Here is a 16,254-nt window from a genome sequence, read left to right as displayed (position 1 = left end):
CTTTTACCTCTTTTTTTGCTAATGCTTTTAACTTTCATATGAAGCTTAGCTTTATTAAGTATTTTATTATTAATAAGAAATTAATAAGTAGCTTTTATACTATAGCTTATATTAATAAATACTTATATAAGCTTTTCCTAACTTATTAAAATAAGTACTTTAATAGCTAAAGCATACTTTTTTTAAAAGACTTTTATTAGCTCCTTTTTATAAGTAAAAAAGCCTTTTTTTTTACCTGCCTAGCTGCTAAATCTTATTAATATTACAGGTTATAATATATATTATTTCTTTAGTATTACTATTAAGTTAAAGTAAGTTATTTAGTAAGCAGGTAATAATTAAGCCTCTTTTTACTTAGTATTTTAATATATATACTAAAATACTTTTACTATTAAAAATTAGTATTTTTTAACTACTTAAATATAATACTTACTTCTCTTTTTTAAAGTTTAGTATTTTAACTTAGTAGTATATATTTATTTAATAAATGCTTAGGTTTATAAGTATAACCTAGACTATATAAAAAGGCTTTATAAGCTATATATTAATATTATAATATTAAATACTAGCTTAAAAATAAAAAAAGCTAACTTTTTAGCTATTAGTAATTTTTATTAATAATTATACTTTTATATTAATATATATATTATATTAATTAAAAATATTTAAATATTTATTAAGCTTATTAATAATACTATTAGCTAAGTTTATAATATTTTTTAATATTAAAATATTAAGGACCTTTATATATAGTATTTAGCTATTATTTTTATATAATTTAATTACTATAATAGTCCTGCCTACTTTTTTAAAGTAAATCTTTATAATATAATGCTAATTTTTTAATTAAGCTGTGATTTTATTAAAGGAAGTGCTTTATATAATTAAATATAATTCCTACTTACTATTACTTATATAATTATAATTTATAAGTTATAAAAAAGTATAATAAAGCAGGCTATTATTAATATTTTATAATAAGACTTTTTTATTAGCTTTATATATATAATAGTATTATAAGTTAAGACTTTATAAAGTATTTTATTTAATAGTTTTTTTAATCTTTTTAATATTTATATTAATATTAATTTAGCTATTAATTCTTATTACCTTAATAAAAAGTACTATATACCTTAAATACTTTTACTGCCTATTATATAAGCTTATAGTCTTTTTTCTTTTTTTTCTTTTTTTATATAATATATAATTAAAGTTTAAATAGCTTTAGCTTTATCCCTTAATATAAATACTATATGCCTTTTATTTTTTATTTTATTTTTTTACTTTTACCTCTTTATATAATATCTTTTTAATAAAAAAAAAATACTTTATATAAGATTTAAATACTTAACTTTTTAATAGCTTTTATAATATAAAAGGCCTTTTTAAATTAATAATTATAATAGTAAGTATAATAAAAAAGGTAATACTTTTATACTTATAATTACTTTTACTAAGTATTATTATAGCTATACTTTATACTAGCTAGTATATATAATTTATTATATAAACTAGTAATTTTATTATAAGAAAAAATAATTAAAATATTAAAAAGGTAAAAACTTTTTATACTTTAGCTTTAATATATTATAGGCTAAATTAATTAACCTAGTTATTTATTTTATAATACTTAGCCTTTATATAAATAAAAAGGCTTAAAGCTTTTTTTTTAACTGCTTTTATAAAAGTTAAGTGCCTTATTATAAGGCAGTATTATTACTTTAGCTATTTTACTAAATATTTTATATATAAAAAGTAAATATATATATAATTAATTTAAGTAATTAAAGGCTGCTACCCCTTTTAAACTATTAGACTAATTTTAATACTTAATATTTAGCTTTTATTAAAAAGATAAGAGATATAATAGGTTATAAAGGATAGGTTATAAAGTATAAGAGTATAAGAGTATAAGAGCAGTGCTTAAGTATTTAAAGGCATTAAAGGAAGGAGTATTTAAAGGCATTAAAAGAAGGAGCGTTTAAAAAAGCTTTTAAAAGTATAAAGGAAAGGAAATATATTTATATTACTATTTAAAAGCTTTTTTAATATAAAGAGAGTAGTAAAATATATAGTAAATAAAAGTATATTAAAATAGTATTAAATATATTAAATAATAAAATAAATAAAGCTATTACTTTTTTTTTTTTTTTTTTTTTTATAATTATTATTATTATTATTATTATTCTTATTATCCTTATTATCTTTATTATCCTTATTATGCCTTTTAAAAAAGCTAACCTTAAAGATAAAAGTAAAGCTATTATTATACTTAAGCCTACCTTTTTTAAAGTAGTATATCCTTTATTATCTCCTTTTATTACTTAACGCTTAATACTAACTTACTTATAAATAAAGCTTAAGAAAAAAACTATATTAATAATAGCAGTAATAATAATAATAATAGTAATAATAGTAGTAGTAGTAGTAGTAGCTTTATAAAATTCTTTTTATAAGAATTATATTAAAAGCCTTATTATAAGTAAAAAAGTAACCTCCTTTAATACTTATATAAATTTAAATAGTAACTTTAAGCGCTATAAGCTTTATTATATAGGCAGCTACTTTTACTATTTATAATATACTTTTTTCCTTTAAAATAAGGCTTTTCTTATTACTAATATAATATAGTTATTATAAGCTTCTGCTTTTTATTTAAAGACTTAACTATACTATTAATAAGTAAAATAAGAAAGTATATTTTTATTTCCTATTCTTATACTTATACTAATAGCTAAGTAAATAATAAAATAATACTATACTGCCTTTTATTTTATAATTAATATACTTAATAATAATAATCCTACCCTTAATTTTAATTTTAATAATAATAATAATAATAATAATAATAATAATAATAATAATATAAGTTATAAAAAGGCTTATAAGGCTTAAAAAACTATAGCTAAGTATATATTTTAAAAGTAAGTATTAGTATTAATAAAAAAAGTGTATTTATTATTATTACTTAAGTTATTAGTTATTTTAGTTTACTTTATTTAATAAAGTGTATATAAGAATAGAATTATAAGTTTATATTTTTTAAGCATTATATTATAATATAAGGCTATTTATAAAGCGTTACTATAAGGATAGGATATTTATTATCTATTTAATAAGGCGCTAAAGTCACCGCTTAGCGCAGCAGCTTTGCTTACCCCTATGGACGCCTTTAGCGGGCATCTGACTTGTAGAGTGTCGCCCCTTGCAATCTTGCCTTGTCAACACGGCCGTCGTGGACGTCGTCCCGATTGGTGGGCGACCCAACCTTGCGATGAGGTCGAGCTTCGTGGTGAGTGGGTGTGGTTGAGTTGCGCAAAGATGACAAGCTGCTACTTTGCAAGGGATTGACCAGATGCGTCGTGCGGCAATTCAGTACCATGGCCTCAGCGTCCTATTCGTCGCCTGCTTCTGGGAGCTCTCCTAATTGGCTTCGTGATGAAGAATTCAGGACCGACCTCCGTACATAGCAGAACAGGCCATCAGAACAAGCAATCATGACATACGGACTGCATAGGTAAGTAGCAAGGTAGGTTCGAAATATCGAACAGCAGAAACGCTTTGTCTTGCCAATACCTGGGTACCTTGGGTATGAAAGGCTGGCGGCCGCCTGTATCTCCAGATGCTTCACGCTGCTTTTCGCAAGCTGCTACCCTACAAGCCCCAACGAAACATGAGCGATGATGGATCGAGGACGTACAGACACTGAATTTGCTGAATTGATGCTTGGATTTCATCGTCTAGTGTCCGAATTGATATATGCTACGACAATGTAATAACCCTCTAGGCAGGTTGTAGAATATGGCGCCTGGCAATAAGAGTTTGTGAAAAGGGCATGAGTGGATCCTGTGTTTGTAGGCAGTCATCCATGTCAAGAGATAGAGACGTCGTCAAAGGTTGGAAAGAAACATATCAAACTATGGAACCTCACGAGAGCGACAATGCAGGTAGTTTCGGCAAGACCTGGCTCTCCGGATTGGATGCGCAATAGGAGCTATGGAGCGCGGCTGTCTCGAGACATTTACAACTGTTCCGATAATACGGTATCATCTCCCCCGAGATTGTAATGAGGCGCTACAAGAGACAGTCATCAAGGCACAGCACCCGTCTCTTTATAATTATCGCGCCAAAGCTGGCTCGATCCCGAGAGACTTGACTGTCATCTGCACCATCTCTGGGCTTTATTCGCTCCGTACCCCGTGCCATCTGATGCTCCTGTCGTTCGTCAGGGGAAGCGCCGTCCAAAATACCCACGACAAGCTGGAGATCAGATCCAGATCAGATCCGTGGCCCTAGCGGCAGTGACTCGTGGCTGGTTGCCCCTGCGCGTGGCCTTTATTGCGAACCATGATGCACGAAGCATCTGTGTTGGGCATAGATGCTGCTCTTCTAGGATAGAATCGCAATTAAGAATAGTTCGACACCTTGGACGGATTGATGTGGGAGTTGCGTCCTTTTGTCTTAGCCCGTGCCTCGGAGTTATGAGCCAGTTGCCTACCATGCACTAGCGGTCGTATCTCCGACTCCCGCTTGTCCTCGGGGGAGACCAAAGCCCTCGATTAAATGGATTTGTTGGCTGCGAATTTATCGAATTTATCGATTTTCTTGCGATTTTTGCATTTTATTTTATCGTCGCTGCAATATTCAGTTTCCTTGACTCATGTCTTACTGGCCGGGTCTGCTATTACATAACGCCAATTCGGGCGGTTGGTTGGTGGGAGAGGGGTCACTTGATCGGTGCTATCAGGTGGAGGGAGCGATAGGGAAAGGACAAGGCTACACGCGGCTTTGGAGGGGCTCCAACGTCATTCAGCTTATCCAGCGCTTTTTGAAGCCATCCATGAGAAATGCCTGAGGTTGTGTTGCAGTCGGCGTGTAGTCGGGGAGATGACTTAGAGGATGTCTCTCTCCAAGGTCAGTGTAGGTAGAAACCTACCTAGAGATTGGCAGCAATAATACCCCAGGTGGCATTGGGAAGCAGTGCTTGGACAGGTCCTGCCTGTAATGATTCTTTCATGTGATTTGTGCCGAGCGGTGAAGATATCTATCTAATCTGGCTCACAGAGATAAGCAATCTGAGCACCCCCCCCCTTTGCCTCGACCAACTTACATCAGCCCAACCAGCGGCATCGACAAACCGTCACCATCAGCAGCATCAACTCTCCCGTCTTTGTCAGACGCACCTCTTCCACCTCCCTCGGCATCTCGTCCTCGTCTCGTGAACAGGCCCCCGGCCGCTGCTGGACGAGCCCCGCGGTGGAGTCCCCCCGGCCGCCGCGGCGTGGCATTGCCGACTCAAGCCTTTTGCCAGCATTTATTTTCCTGCTCCTTGCGCAAAGCGACTTACTTATATAGAGTCTCTGTTTTCCTCTAAGTTACTAGTTCCGTCTCCTGCTCAACACCCCTTTACCTCTAAGTTACTAGCCCGAATCCGCGCCAGAGACACGCGCGCACACATGGATTCCAACGCCTTCTCTTGACCTGCCCAATTGTACGGGCCTAGCCCACGGCCTTTGGCAAAATGGCGCTCAGACAAGCAGCACGCAGGCGCAGACGCAGCCGCCGGCCCCCCTTCGATTGAGCCCAGGAACCGCCCTCTGATAGGGGACGCCCATGTGACCCGAAGTCTATATCTACACGGGTCCCGGCCGCTGCCCGCCTCGCCGAAGCCTCAAACTCAAACTCTTCTCTCCAGCTCCTCCACATCCAGCAATTTATCTATATCGTTGACCATCTGTCGATTCTCTTTTCTTTTGCTTCTTTTGCCAACTCTTGCAACTTGAATTCGAGAATCTTGACGAATCCTCATAAATTACGGATCTTCGTTCTTCATTACTTCAACTGCAACCAATCGCCCAAGATGAACACCAGCACCGTCAAGAGCCGCTTCCTCTCACACCCCGAGGACCTCGGTGTTGTCACCGTGGGCTTTTCTGGTGGTCAGGTACGCTTTCCACCACACTCTTTGCGACCATCTCGGGACATATACTCTCCCTTGCCATCAAGTTGACTCCCCAATGGATATGAAAAACCTGATGCTGACTGGTTGCCCAACAGCCAAAAGCTGGTGTTGATGCAGGCCCCACCGCTCTCATCGAGTCTGGTCTCTTGACCCAGATTCAAGAGGAGCTCGGCTACAAGCTGTACGGCGACGAGAAGGTCCAAAACTACAAGGACCTGACTCCTGCCTCCGACCCCGATTATCGCGGCATGAAGAACCCCCTCCTCGTCTCGGCCGTCACCCGAAAGATTGCCTCCGATACATACGAGCACTCCTCCAAGGGTCGCCTTACCCTGACGCTCGGTGGTGACCACAGCATTGCCATCGGCACCATTGCCGGAACTGCCAAGGCTACCCGTGAGCGTCTGGGCCGCGAAATCGGCGTCATCTGGGTGGACGCCCACGCCGACATCAACACTCCCGAGACGAGCGGCAGTGGTAACATCCACGGCATGCCTGTCGCTTTCCTCACCGGCATTGCCAAGGAGGAGAAAGAAGAGTACTTTGGCTGGATCGAGGAAGCCATGCGTCTGAACGTCAAGAAGCTGGTGTACATTGGTCTGCGTGATGTGGACGCTGGCGAGAAGCGTATTCTGAGAGAGCATGGCATCAAGGCCTTTAGCATGTTCGACGTTGACCAGTAAGTGCCCCAATGTTACAATTCACTCGGCGCTCGAACTATACCAGAGCTAACCTTTGCATCTCGTACCAGCCACGGAATTGGACGCGTCATGGAAATGGCCCTTGCTTACCTTGGCGACGAGACCCCCATCCACTTGTCTTTCGACGTGGATGCTCTCGATCCCATGTGGGCGCCCAGCACCGGCACCCCCGTCCGAGGCGGCCTCACCCTCCGCGAGGGTGACTACATCTGCGAGGTTGTCCACCAGACAGGCAACCTGGTCGCCATCGACATGGTGGAAGTCAACCCCAGCCTTGCAGCCACCGAGGCCGGAGCGCAGGAAACTGTGAGAGCCGGCTGCTCCCTAGTGCGATGCGCGCTCGGTGAGACCCTGCTGTAGGCCAGCGGAGAGAATAGCACCTTTGGTCAAGTAAGGTAGAGAATGGGGTTTTGTGGAACTGTTTTGATTCTGGTTTGATTATTGCTGAAACAGATACCTTGTGTGCAATGGATGGGAATGGGACAGGAAACGGCATGATTTGTTTGAAGTCCGTTTTCGATGGCAAGAAAAAAAAAAGCGACACGTTACTTTGAAAGAGTTGCTCTTTTATCTAGACAACGGTAGATGGAGGTATGCCAAGGCTAGAATGGCTAAAATGCAATGCTTTCATACTCACTGTACATGCGTGATCGTGAAGAGTCGTAAGAGTATACTGTCAACTATGGGTCAAGTATTGCAGAATTGTCAAGTTGGTGAAAAACATCATCATCATTGTGTCTAACAGCAGGTCTGCTTTTATATGCTCATCGCTCTTCTATTCCAAACATGCATAATCCATACTCAGCCAACCGCTTTTAGTATACCTCGAGCACATATCGTCCCTCCTCCTTCAGCCTCTCAATCTCCTTGGTAGGGTCAACCTTCTTGCCCGACGCCTGGGCCTCGGCGGCAATGGCCTCCTTGAGCACGGCCGTGACGTCCGGCACGGGCCAGGTGGGACCGCAGAGGTAGAAGCTGCCGCCCTCCTTGATGTACGCCTGGGCGATGCTGTCCAGCGTCTGGCGCATCCTGTCCTGGATGTAAATCTTTTTGGGCTGGTCTCGCGAGAAGGCGCTGCCGATGAGCGTGACGACGCCGGCGGCGAGGTAGGCCTCCCACTCCTCGCCGTACAGGTACTCCTCGCGCTGGTGGCGGGAGCCGAGGTACAGCAGGATGGAGCCAATCTCCTTGCCCTGGGCCTTTTGCATGGCGCGGTACTGCACGAAGGCGCGGAAGGGCGCCAGGCCGGTTCCCAGGCCGGCCATGATGAGCGGCGCCGTGTCCTTGGTGGGCAGCTTCATGACGGAGGGCTTGACGGAGACGGTGACGGCGGCGCCGGGCTGCAGGCGGCTGAGGTAGCGCGTGGCCTGGCCGACGCGCGTGCGGCCCTTGGTGTCAACCCAGTCGACGACGACAATCATGAGGGAGACACTGTTGGGCGTGACGGCCTGCGCCGAGGCGATGGAGTACTCGCGGCGCTTGAGCGGGCTGACGATCTTGATGAGGTCGTGGAAGCTGGGGCGCGCAGAGCTGAACTCCTCGAGGATGTCGACGTAGGTCACGGTGTCGACCTCGGAGCGGCGCTTGAACTCGGCGGCGCCGTCGTTGCCGCCCAGGGCCGCCAGCTTCTTCTTCTCAGTCTCGTCGGTGGCAAACTCGGACAGGGCCTCGTAGAAGCGCTTCGGGGGCTTGCCAAAGATGTCGACGTTTTGCGTGAGCGCCTGGAACACGGTGCGGACCTCGAGGGCCTCGGGGTCCTCGCGAGAGGGCACTTGGACAAGCTCCGCGGGGTTGAGGCCGTAGAACTCGATGAAAGCATTGACCTGCTCCTCATCATTCTCCGCGTGGATGCCCAGGGCCTCGCCAATCTTGTATGTGAGACCGGAGTCGCCAAGATCGAACTCAATGTGGAAGATGTTACGGTCGTAGTCTGAGGGCGTCAGACGGCGGTTCTCCTTGACCCGGACGGTGGAGGTCTTGACCGAGAGTTCGGGCCGCAGCGTCGTCTGCGTGCCATAGGCCTCCTTAAAGACCAGGCCCTTGGCGGCAACCTGCCAATCTTGGAGCTTCCAAGCCTCTTCGGCCTCCTCCTTCTCGAAGGGAACAAAGGCATTGGTCTGAACGTCAGTTGGCAGACTGGGGTGGACGAAATCAGGCTCAACCTCTGCCCAGCTGTCGGGCACCTCAAGCTCGGACAGGACCTGGTCAAGAGCGCTGCGAGCCTCCTGCAGGTGAGGCTGTGCTTCGACGAGAGCGGCGAAGTCCTCAGGACGGCTTTCTGGCAGAGCGACTTGCATGAAGGCGAGCTCAAGGAGCAGCTTAGCGACTGAAGCATCCTTCTCGAAAGCGGGAGAGACGGCAGGATCCAAAACGAAGACGCGAAGACCCTTTTCACGGATTGTCTTGCGCACGGCGGCTGGCAGTCGCTTTTCGACATCAGCCTTGTTAAAGTTTGGCAGCTTGATGAGCAGCTTGCCACCAGGGACAACATTGGCCAGCACGTCGACATCCTTGAGGATCTTTTCGTCACCAACAACCACGGTCTCGGCAGCAGTCACAGAGTAGGGCGCTTCCAGCTCGTACTTGGACGCACGAACATCGGTTCGGACAATGCCGCCCTGTGTGAAGTTGTCGTACGTCTCAAAAACCTGAACGTTGTTGGTGTCTTCCTGGGCAAGGAACTTGCCAAGGGCGGCGGCTGACTTGGCGGACACGGAGTTATCAAGGTCCCAAAACGTGAATTCTTGGGGCTTGATCAGTAGAGAAGGCAGAGGCTTGGCCTCGTCGTCATTTCCGAAGATCTTGTGCAGAATGTTGACCAGGCCTTGCGGGGTCAGGGATTGGGCAGGAGTGTACTTGATGTCCAAAACTTCGGGCTGCTGCTCGAACTTGCCGGCAAAGGTGACGGCTGTAAGAACGTCGCCGTACAGCGCTGACTGTGTGGCCTCGTCTGTCACAGCGGCTTCGCTGTTGACCTGGCCAAGCACTGCAATGGTGCGGGCAGAGGCGGGGATAGCCTTGAGGAAGGCCTCCTCGATGAAGGGTCGGTAGACACGAACATTGATGACGCCGACCTTGGCTCCATCCCCGGCAATCTTCTTGATAGTCTCCTTGGCGACCTGAGTCTCGACACTTCCCAGCGCAACCAGGACAACGTCAGGGGTTTCGTGACCGTGGTATTCAAATGGCTGGTACACAGTGCCGAGCTCATCGTTAAAGAGTTTCAGAAGCTCCAGGACTTTGCCTGCAGTATCCAGGTGCTGGTTCAACTTGCCAGCCTCCTTGACGAGGGTGTTATACACGTTGGCCACGCCAGTCTCGCTCAAAGCGTCAACCACTCGCAGAGTCTCCCTAGGAAGGCGAATGCCGTCGTAGATGTGAAGAGTAGGAACAACGCTGGCCAGCAGTGTTGAAAAGATGGACATGTGCTGGGTCTCGTACACGGAGGAGCTGGCAACCAGGCCCAAGCCGAGATCTTCAGCGAGTCTCAAAGCAACTTCATAGTCGGAGACGAGACCGTTGGCGGCGCTGTAGTCGGCGGCAGCGACATGGGCCACGAAGGGGCTGGAGAGGTTGTAGAGAAGGGAGAGCTGGTCCAGGGTTCCGCGAAGGTTCTGAAGAGAACCCGACGGAGCCAGCAGGGTCTGAGGAATATGGCGCTTGCTGACGTCAAAGTCTGGCGAGAAGATGTAGCCCAGGGCGAGGGCACCGGCACCTGTTCGAGTCTGGAGAGGCAGAACATCGGGGGCGTAGCCGTGAACGTTCTTGCTCTCATCAGCAGCCCACTGCCTGGCAGAAGCGTCAAGGCCAAAGGTGGGAGGAGAGTAGGAGAAGATCTTGTCGGAGAGCTTGTACGCGATCTGCTGGACAAGCAGCTGGGCCGTCACATAGGTCGGGCTAGAGATGTCCGACAAGGGCACCTGCTTGCCAAAAGGCAGGGTGGAGGATTCTTCAACCTTGGACGACATTTTCGAAAGAGTGTGATGAGTCTTTCCAAAGGCCGAGTCTGGACGATACCCTCAAGACTCTGGAGAAGAAGAAGAAGTGCTGGGGAACAGAGGAGGAGAGGAGGAGAACAGGAGAAAAGGCAAAGAGGCGGTTCATGGAGCAAATAAGCCCATGGCAATCGTGGATCGCCCCGGACGGGAGCCAGCCACGGATTTGTCAGGGTCCATCTTGCGAGCAAATGAAACGCTCTTCTCTCTCTTTTGCTCTGCTCGACGAGTCTTCGAGATCCAAATTGATGATACTGGGACCGAATCACGCAATTCGCTTAGGCTGCTCTGGGCCTAGCGCCGATGATGCCACTCGCCGAACCCACCCCGAAAAGACGGGAAACCCCACTGTATTTTCTCTGTGGCGACTTGATTGGTGCGGATTATCGGTCAGGTCTCTTTGGAGCAGGACCGACTTCCGATATGAGTGAGGAAGGAAGTTTGGGGTTCTGGCATTTTGGAAGGAGAGGGCGAGATGCCGCTGCTCGTCTTGCTTGCGCCAATAAGGAGATGCCGAGGTATTGTCATCATCAGCGTCAACTATGATGCATTACTGGCAGTTCAGGCTGTGGGAGAACATGGGAGCTATGAGGCTTGTCGTATTGTTCTTTGGAAATCTGCAAAGAGGTTGCATATGCGGCAGCCACGTGAAAAAAGGCCTAACAATAAGATAGTGGCTGTAGTTGAGGCTGTTCAGCCAATGAGAGTGGCAACACACCTTTTGGGAAAAAAGTCGACGTCGGTCACGCCTCCCTGGCGGCAAGACAGGAATTCATAGGTCAGGGCCCAACAAGAGAAAAAAAAGTGATACGTGTCACCGAGAGCAGCAGTTTTTGCCAAAGCAACACACATATAGACACATGCTGATGCTGATATCATCTGCCAGTTATGTGTCCTACCAGATACCTGTGATGGCGCATTGCTAGTCACTCTACGCGTTGTCTCACAGCTCATTTTCCCATGCTCGGCAATTTCCAGCACATGACCTGTGGTGTGTACATGTTCAAGCTTCATGCCAGAGCCGATATTCCAAAGTCGATATTCCAGAGTCGATATCCTCTCCTCACTGCTGGAATAGAGAACTGCACAACTCAGTGTGTACCTATATCGATCCTTTGACTTATAAGAAGAATCACGTGACCTTCAATCGAGATGACGTCGGCCTGTCGCCTCTCTTTGTCAGCCGAATCGGCACAAATGTCGCGATGCCGCAAGGCTGCAGCAGTCATGAGCCATAGATTTCCGCTCGACGCCGCTCTGTGCCAAATTGCGCGCCACAGACGCATCTGCCGCGGCTTCTGCTGAGCATCAGCACTGGCAAATTCAACGCTTGGCCCATGCTGTTGCTCCAAGCGCGGCCACCGTGTGACACTGTGGGAAGCCAACAGCCGCCAACCTGCATCTTCTTAGCATCCTGGCATCTTCAGGACGATTCTACAGCACTGCAGCCGGTGAGCACGGTGAGAGGCGAGGCTGACAAACGTCGGGTGAGGTGCTGGCTGATGCTGATGCTGATGACAGCTCTAGGTCTGCGTGGTTTCTGCGGGATACACCAAACGTCGTCTGTTCAGGTTAGCTAATGGCGGCCGCCTCGCAAGTGGTGATCCCTGCCGCTTCACAACTGCGACATTTGTGCCGGTTTTAGCGTCAAAGTGAGCCAGGAGTCGCTGATGCCGCGACTTATAAATAATCGACCACGACAGCAGCATACCAGAAAGCATTCTTTCTTCATCACTGCAGCACTTGGTTCTCTATTAGCTGTACAATCTTTCGACTGTTTATTCTCCAACATATTGTAATCCGGGAAACAACACTGCTATTGCACGCCTCACCCGAAAGTGATTGTGTATCACGGCTAGCTTGTACTATTACTACCTACCTACACAAGATCGACTTGGACCTCTTATCAACATCCTGTCCTACCCGCCAGACAGACGCTCCCATCACCGTCACTACAGCTGTGGAACCAGCACATGATACTCCTTGGGTGCTCTAAGCACTGCTAAATCACCGACTGGGTGAAAGGATACGGCAGGTTGCACACACGATGGCTCCGTCCAATACGGCTACGACGGCCTTTCTGCTGGGCAACCTCCACTGTCCATCATGTGTGACGCTCATCAAGTCTCTACTGCAGGAGACGTTTGGCGACAAGATTGTTTGGGTCTCACCAAATCTGGTGACATCCATTGTGACGGTTGAGCACGATGACTTTTCCCCCGATTTCGTACGTGCTATGGGCAAGACGCTTGAAAATGTCGGCTTCGAGATCTGTGGAGTCGACACCACTGCTTCTGGCGCCGAAGACCTGAACAACACTTCGCAAGGCGATATGCCCGAAAGCCACGGCATTTTTGAGAGCTGGTCTAGTTTATGGGCCCAAAAGCAGCCGGCGCCGGCGGTCGAGGCCACCAAGGCTGCGCATCTGGAGAACTGCGAGGCATGTCGGTCTCACAGACCACACGACGAAGACGAGGACGACGGCGGCGGCGGCGGCGGCGGTAGTATCGACCAGAAACTCAAGCCGTCGTCCTCATCCACGAGCCTGCGCAAGGATCCGCTCACCGGCACCGTGCCGCTCGATGGCGTTGTCACTGGTGACGGAAGCCCGCCCCCGTTATGGCGAGCGACAATGTCCGTTGGCGGAATGACCTGCGCGGCTTGTGTCACCGCCATCACAAACGAATTACAGAAGCTCCCTTGGGTCTCAAAGGTTGCCGTCAACCTTGTGGGGAACAGTGCCACAATCGACTTCTTGGGCGAGGGTAAGGAAAAGGATCTCGTGGAGGCAATCGAAGACATTGGCTATGATGCCACAATCGACCAAGTTGTTAATCTCAATGAGAAGAAGCCTCTGTCTGATGAGCGTCAAGTGGAAATCCGCATCGATGGCATATTTTGCCCTCGCTGCCCTCAGAGAATCAGCAAGACCGTCAGCAGCTTCAAGGCACATGGTGTACAGATTCTGGTTCACCCGTCCATGGAGCATCCGATTCTGAAACTGCGTTACATTCCGAATCCGCCCCAGTTCACCGTAAGGCACATCCTCAGGAGCATCGAGGCAACAGACCCGTCTCTCCGCGCCAAAATCTATCATCCGCCGACGCTTGAAGAGCGGTCGAGGGCTATCAGGGCAAAGCATACGCGACAGCTGTTTTACAGACAAGTACTGACCATTGTGCTCGCCATTCCGACTTTCGTCCTCGGCATTGTCTACATGAGCCTTGTGCCAGACTCCAACTCCACCAAGCATTTCCTGATGAAGCCGTGGGTATCTGGTCTAAGCCGTGTCGAGATTATCCTCTGCCTGCTGGCTACCCCGGTGTACTTTTTTGCCGCGGATGTCTTCCATGTGCGAGCCATCAAGGAGCTGAGGACATTGTGGCGGCACAGCAGCCGTACGCCCTTCCTGCAACGATTCTACAAATTTGGCAGTATGAATATGCTCATGTCACTGGGAACGAGCATTGCCTACTGGTCGTCCATCGGCCAGATGATTGCGGCCGGAGCCGACCGCAACAAGGTTGACATCCCCGACGACCGCTTCTACTTTGACTCCGTGGTCTTCCTGACCCTCTTCCTTCTTGCTGGACGGCTGATCGAGGCGTACAGCAAGTCCAAGGCGGGCAACGCGGTTGAAGCTTTGGCCAAGCTGAGGCCGACCACTGCTCTACTGGTCGAGCAGGATAAACTGCAAGGTCAAATAACCACGACGATAGATATGGATCAGCTGGAGCACGGAGACGTTATTCGGGTGCCTCACGGCTCTTCGCCGCCCGTCGATGGCGTCATCTTGACCGGCGAGACGACGTTTGACGAATCGAGTCTGACGGGCGAGTCACGGCCCATCAAAAAGGGCGAGGGAGATGAGGTATTCGCGGGAACCGTCAACAAGGGGGCTGCCGTCATTGTCAAGGTCACGGGGACTTCTGGAAAATCGATGCTTGATCAGATTGTCGAAGTCGTCAGAGAAGGACAAGCCAAGCGGGCGCCGATGGAGCAAGTAGCGGATCTGATCACGTCCTACTTCGTCCCCGTGGTGACCCTCATAGCCATCATCACCTGGGCAGTGTGGATGGCGCTCGCATTCTCCCATGTAGTGTCGAGCGACGAACTGGGCTCGTCGGGTGGTGCAACTGCGTTTGCCTTTCAGTTTGCCATTGCCGTGTTTGTCGTGGCTTGCCCGTGTGGGCTTGGGCTGGCTGCTCCAACGGCCATCTTCGTTGGAGGAGGTCTCGCAGCCAAGTACGGTGTCCTGGTCAAGGGCGGTGGCGAGGCATTTGAAAAGGCAAGCAAGGTGGGCTGCGTTGTCTTTGACAAGACGGGGACGCTTACAGTGGGAGGAGAGCCTCAGATTACCGATTCTGTTATCTTTCCTGACAAGGTTGTCGATGGACTTGATGAACGGACTCTACTCTCTGTCATGAAAGCTGCGGAGGAAAACAGCAGTCATCCCATTGCAAAGGCCATTGTTGCCTTCTGCAAGGCAGACCCCAAGCAAGTTGAGCTTGACAGGATCGAAGAGGTGCCGGGCAAGGGCATCACCGCCAGCTGCAAGACGCAGCCTCTCGACGTTGCGGTGGGCAACGAGAGCCTGATGCGAGACCTGTCAGTCGTCCTGTCTCCCAAGGTCCAGGGCCTACTGGAGGCGTGGAAGCAGGAAGCCAAATCCGTCGCCCTCGCGGCAACGCGACCCCGTGACACCAGCAGATGGACGGTCGCCGCCGTGCTCTCCATCTCGGATCCTATCCGCCAGGAAACGCCCCCGGTGCTCGAGGCGCTGCAGAAGCGTGGCATCGAGGTGTGGATGCTGTCAGGCGACAACGTGACGACGGCGCAGGCTGTGGCTCAGAAGGTGGGCATTCCTGCATCCAACGTGTTTGCCGAGGTGCTGCCCTCGGAGAAGGCGGCCAGGATCAGCTACCTTCAAGCGTCGATGAACAGCAACGGCCACCGCCCCATGGTCGCCATGGTGGGAGACGGCATCAACGACTCGCCGGCGCTTACGACGGCGGACGTGGGCATCGCCATTGGGTCGGGCAGCGACGTGGCCATTTCGAGCGCCGACTTTGTGCTGGCCACGTCGAACCTGCACTCGGTGCTGACGCTGCTGGACCTCAGCCGCGTCGTCTTCCGCCGGATCAAGCTCAACTTTGGCTGGGCGGCTGTGTACAACGTGTGTGCCATCCCCATTGCGGCGGGATGCCTGTATGGCATCAGGACATCGAGCGGATCCCACGTCAAGCTGGATCCTGTGTGGGCATCGCTGGCCATGGCCCTGTCGAGCATCAGCGTGGTGCTGAGCAGCCTGAGCCTGAGGACCAAGATTCCGGGGCTTGGCTTTCGCAACAAGCAGGTTGTGTGATGACTTTTTTTTCCTTCTTTCCGTCTCGATGGAGTTTGGATGGGGCCGTTGTCAGCACGTCATCAATTTTTTGTCATCCTTACTTCTTTTTGCTACGGCGTATGGGCATGGGATACTCAGGGTTGCATGTCTTCTGTTGTTGTCAGGGTCACTTAAGCGTCGATAGTTTTGGGCTCCTCCACATGCTCTAGTTCTAGTATAATCCATCACGAACAATCCCTCAATCCTACC

General features: G+C 47.9%; 3 protein-coding genes across 3 annotated transcripts; 2 read left to right on the top strand and 1 right to left on the bottom strand.

Annotated features, from left to right (window-relative positions):
• The first annotated feature begins 5,486 nt into the window (after positions 1 to 5,486).
• argi (uncharacterized protein) lies at positions 5,487 to 7,196 on the top strand. The gene is made up of 3 exons (XM_006968817.1): positions 5,487 to 5,944; positions 6,058 to 6,641; positions 6,714 to 7,196. The coding sequence occupies exons 1-3, from the start codon at positions 5,861 to 5,863 to the stop codon at positions 7,021 to 7,023; spliced, it is 978 nt and encodes a 325-aa protein (XP_006968879.1). The 5' UTR covers positions 5,487 to 5,860; the 3' UTR covers positions 7,024 to 7,196.
• A 282-nt stretch (positions 7,197 to 7,478) lies between these two features.
• TRIREDRAFT_81576 (alpha subunit of assimilatory sulfite reductase) lies at positions 7,479 to 10,631 on the bottom strand (the record flags this gene model as incomplete). Its single annotated transcript, XM_006968766.1, has 1 exon — positions 7,479 to 10,631. One exon carries the CDS (start codon positions 10,629 to 10,631, stop codon positions 7,479 to 7,481), a length of 3,153 nt encoding a protein of 1,050 aa, XP_006968828.1.
• A 2,074-nt stretch (positions 10,632 to 12,705) lies between these two features.
• Positions 12,706 to 16,023, top strand: TRIREDRAFT_123735 (uncharacterized protein; the record flags this gene model as incomplete). Its single annotated transcript, XM_006968816.1, has 1 exon — positions 12,706 to 16,023. One exon carries the CDS (start codon positions 12,706 to 12,708, stop codon positions 16,021 to 16,023), a length of 3,318 nt encoding a protein of 1,105 aa, XP_006968878.1.
• Positions 16,024 to 16,254: the final 231 nt, after the last annotated feature.

The sequence above is a fragment of the Trichoderma reesei genome (assembly GCF_000167675.1).
Source record: "Trichoderma reesei QM6a unplaced genomic scaffold TRIREscaffold_26, whole genome shotgun sequence".
In the NCBI taxonomy this organism is placed as follows: domain Eukaryota; kingdom Fungi; phylum Ascomycota; class Sordariomycetes; order Hypocreales; family Hypocreaceae; genus Trichoderma; species Trichoderma reesei.
This window is presented reverse-complemented; position numbering and strand designations above follow the sequence as displayed.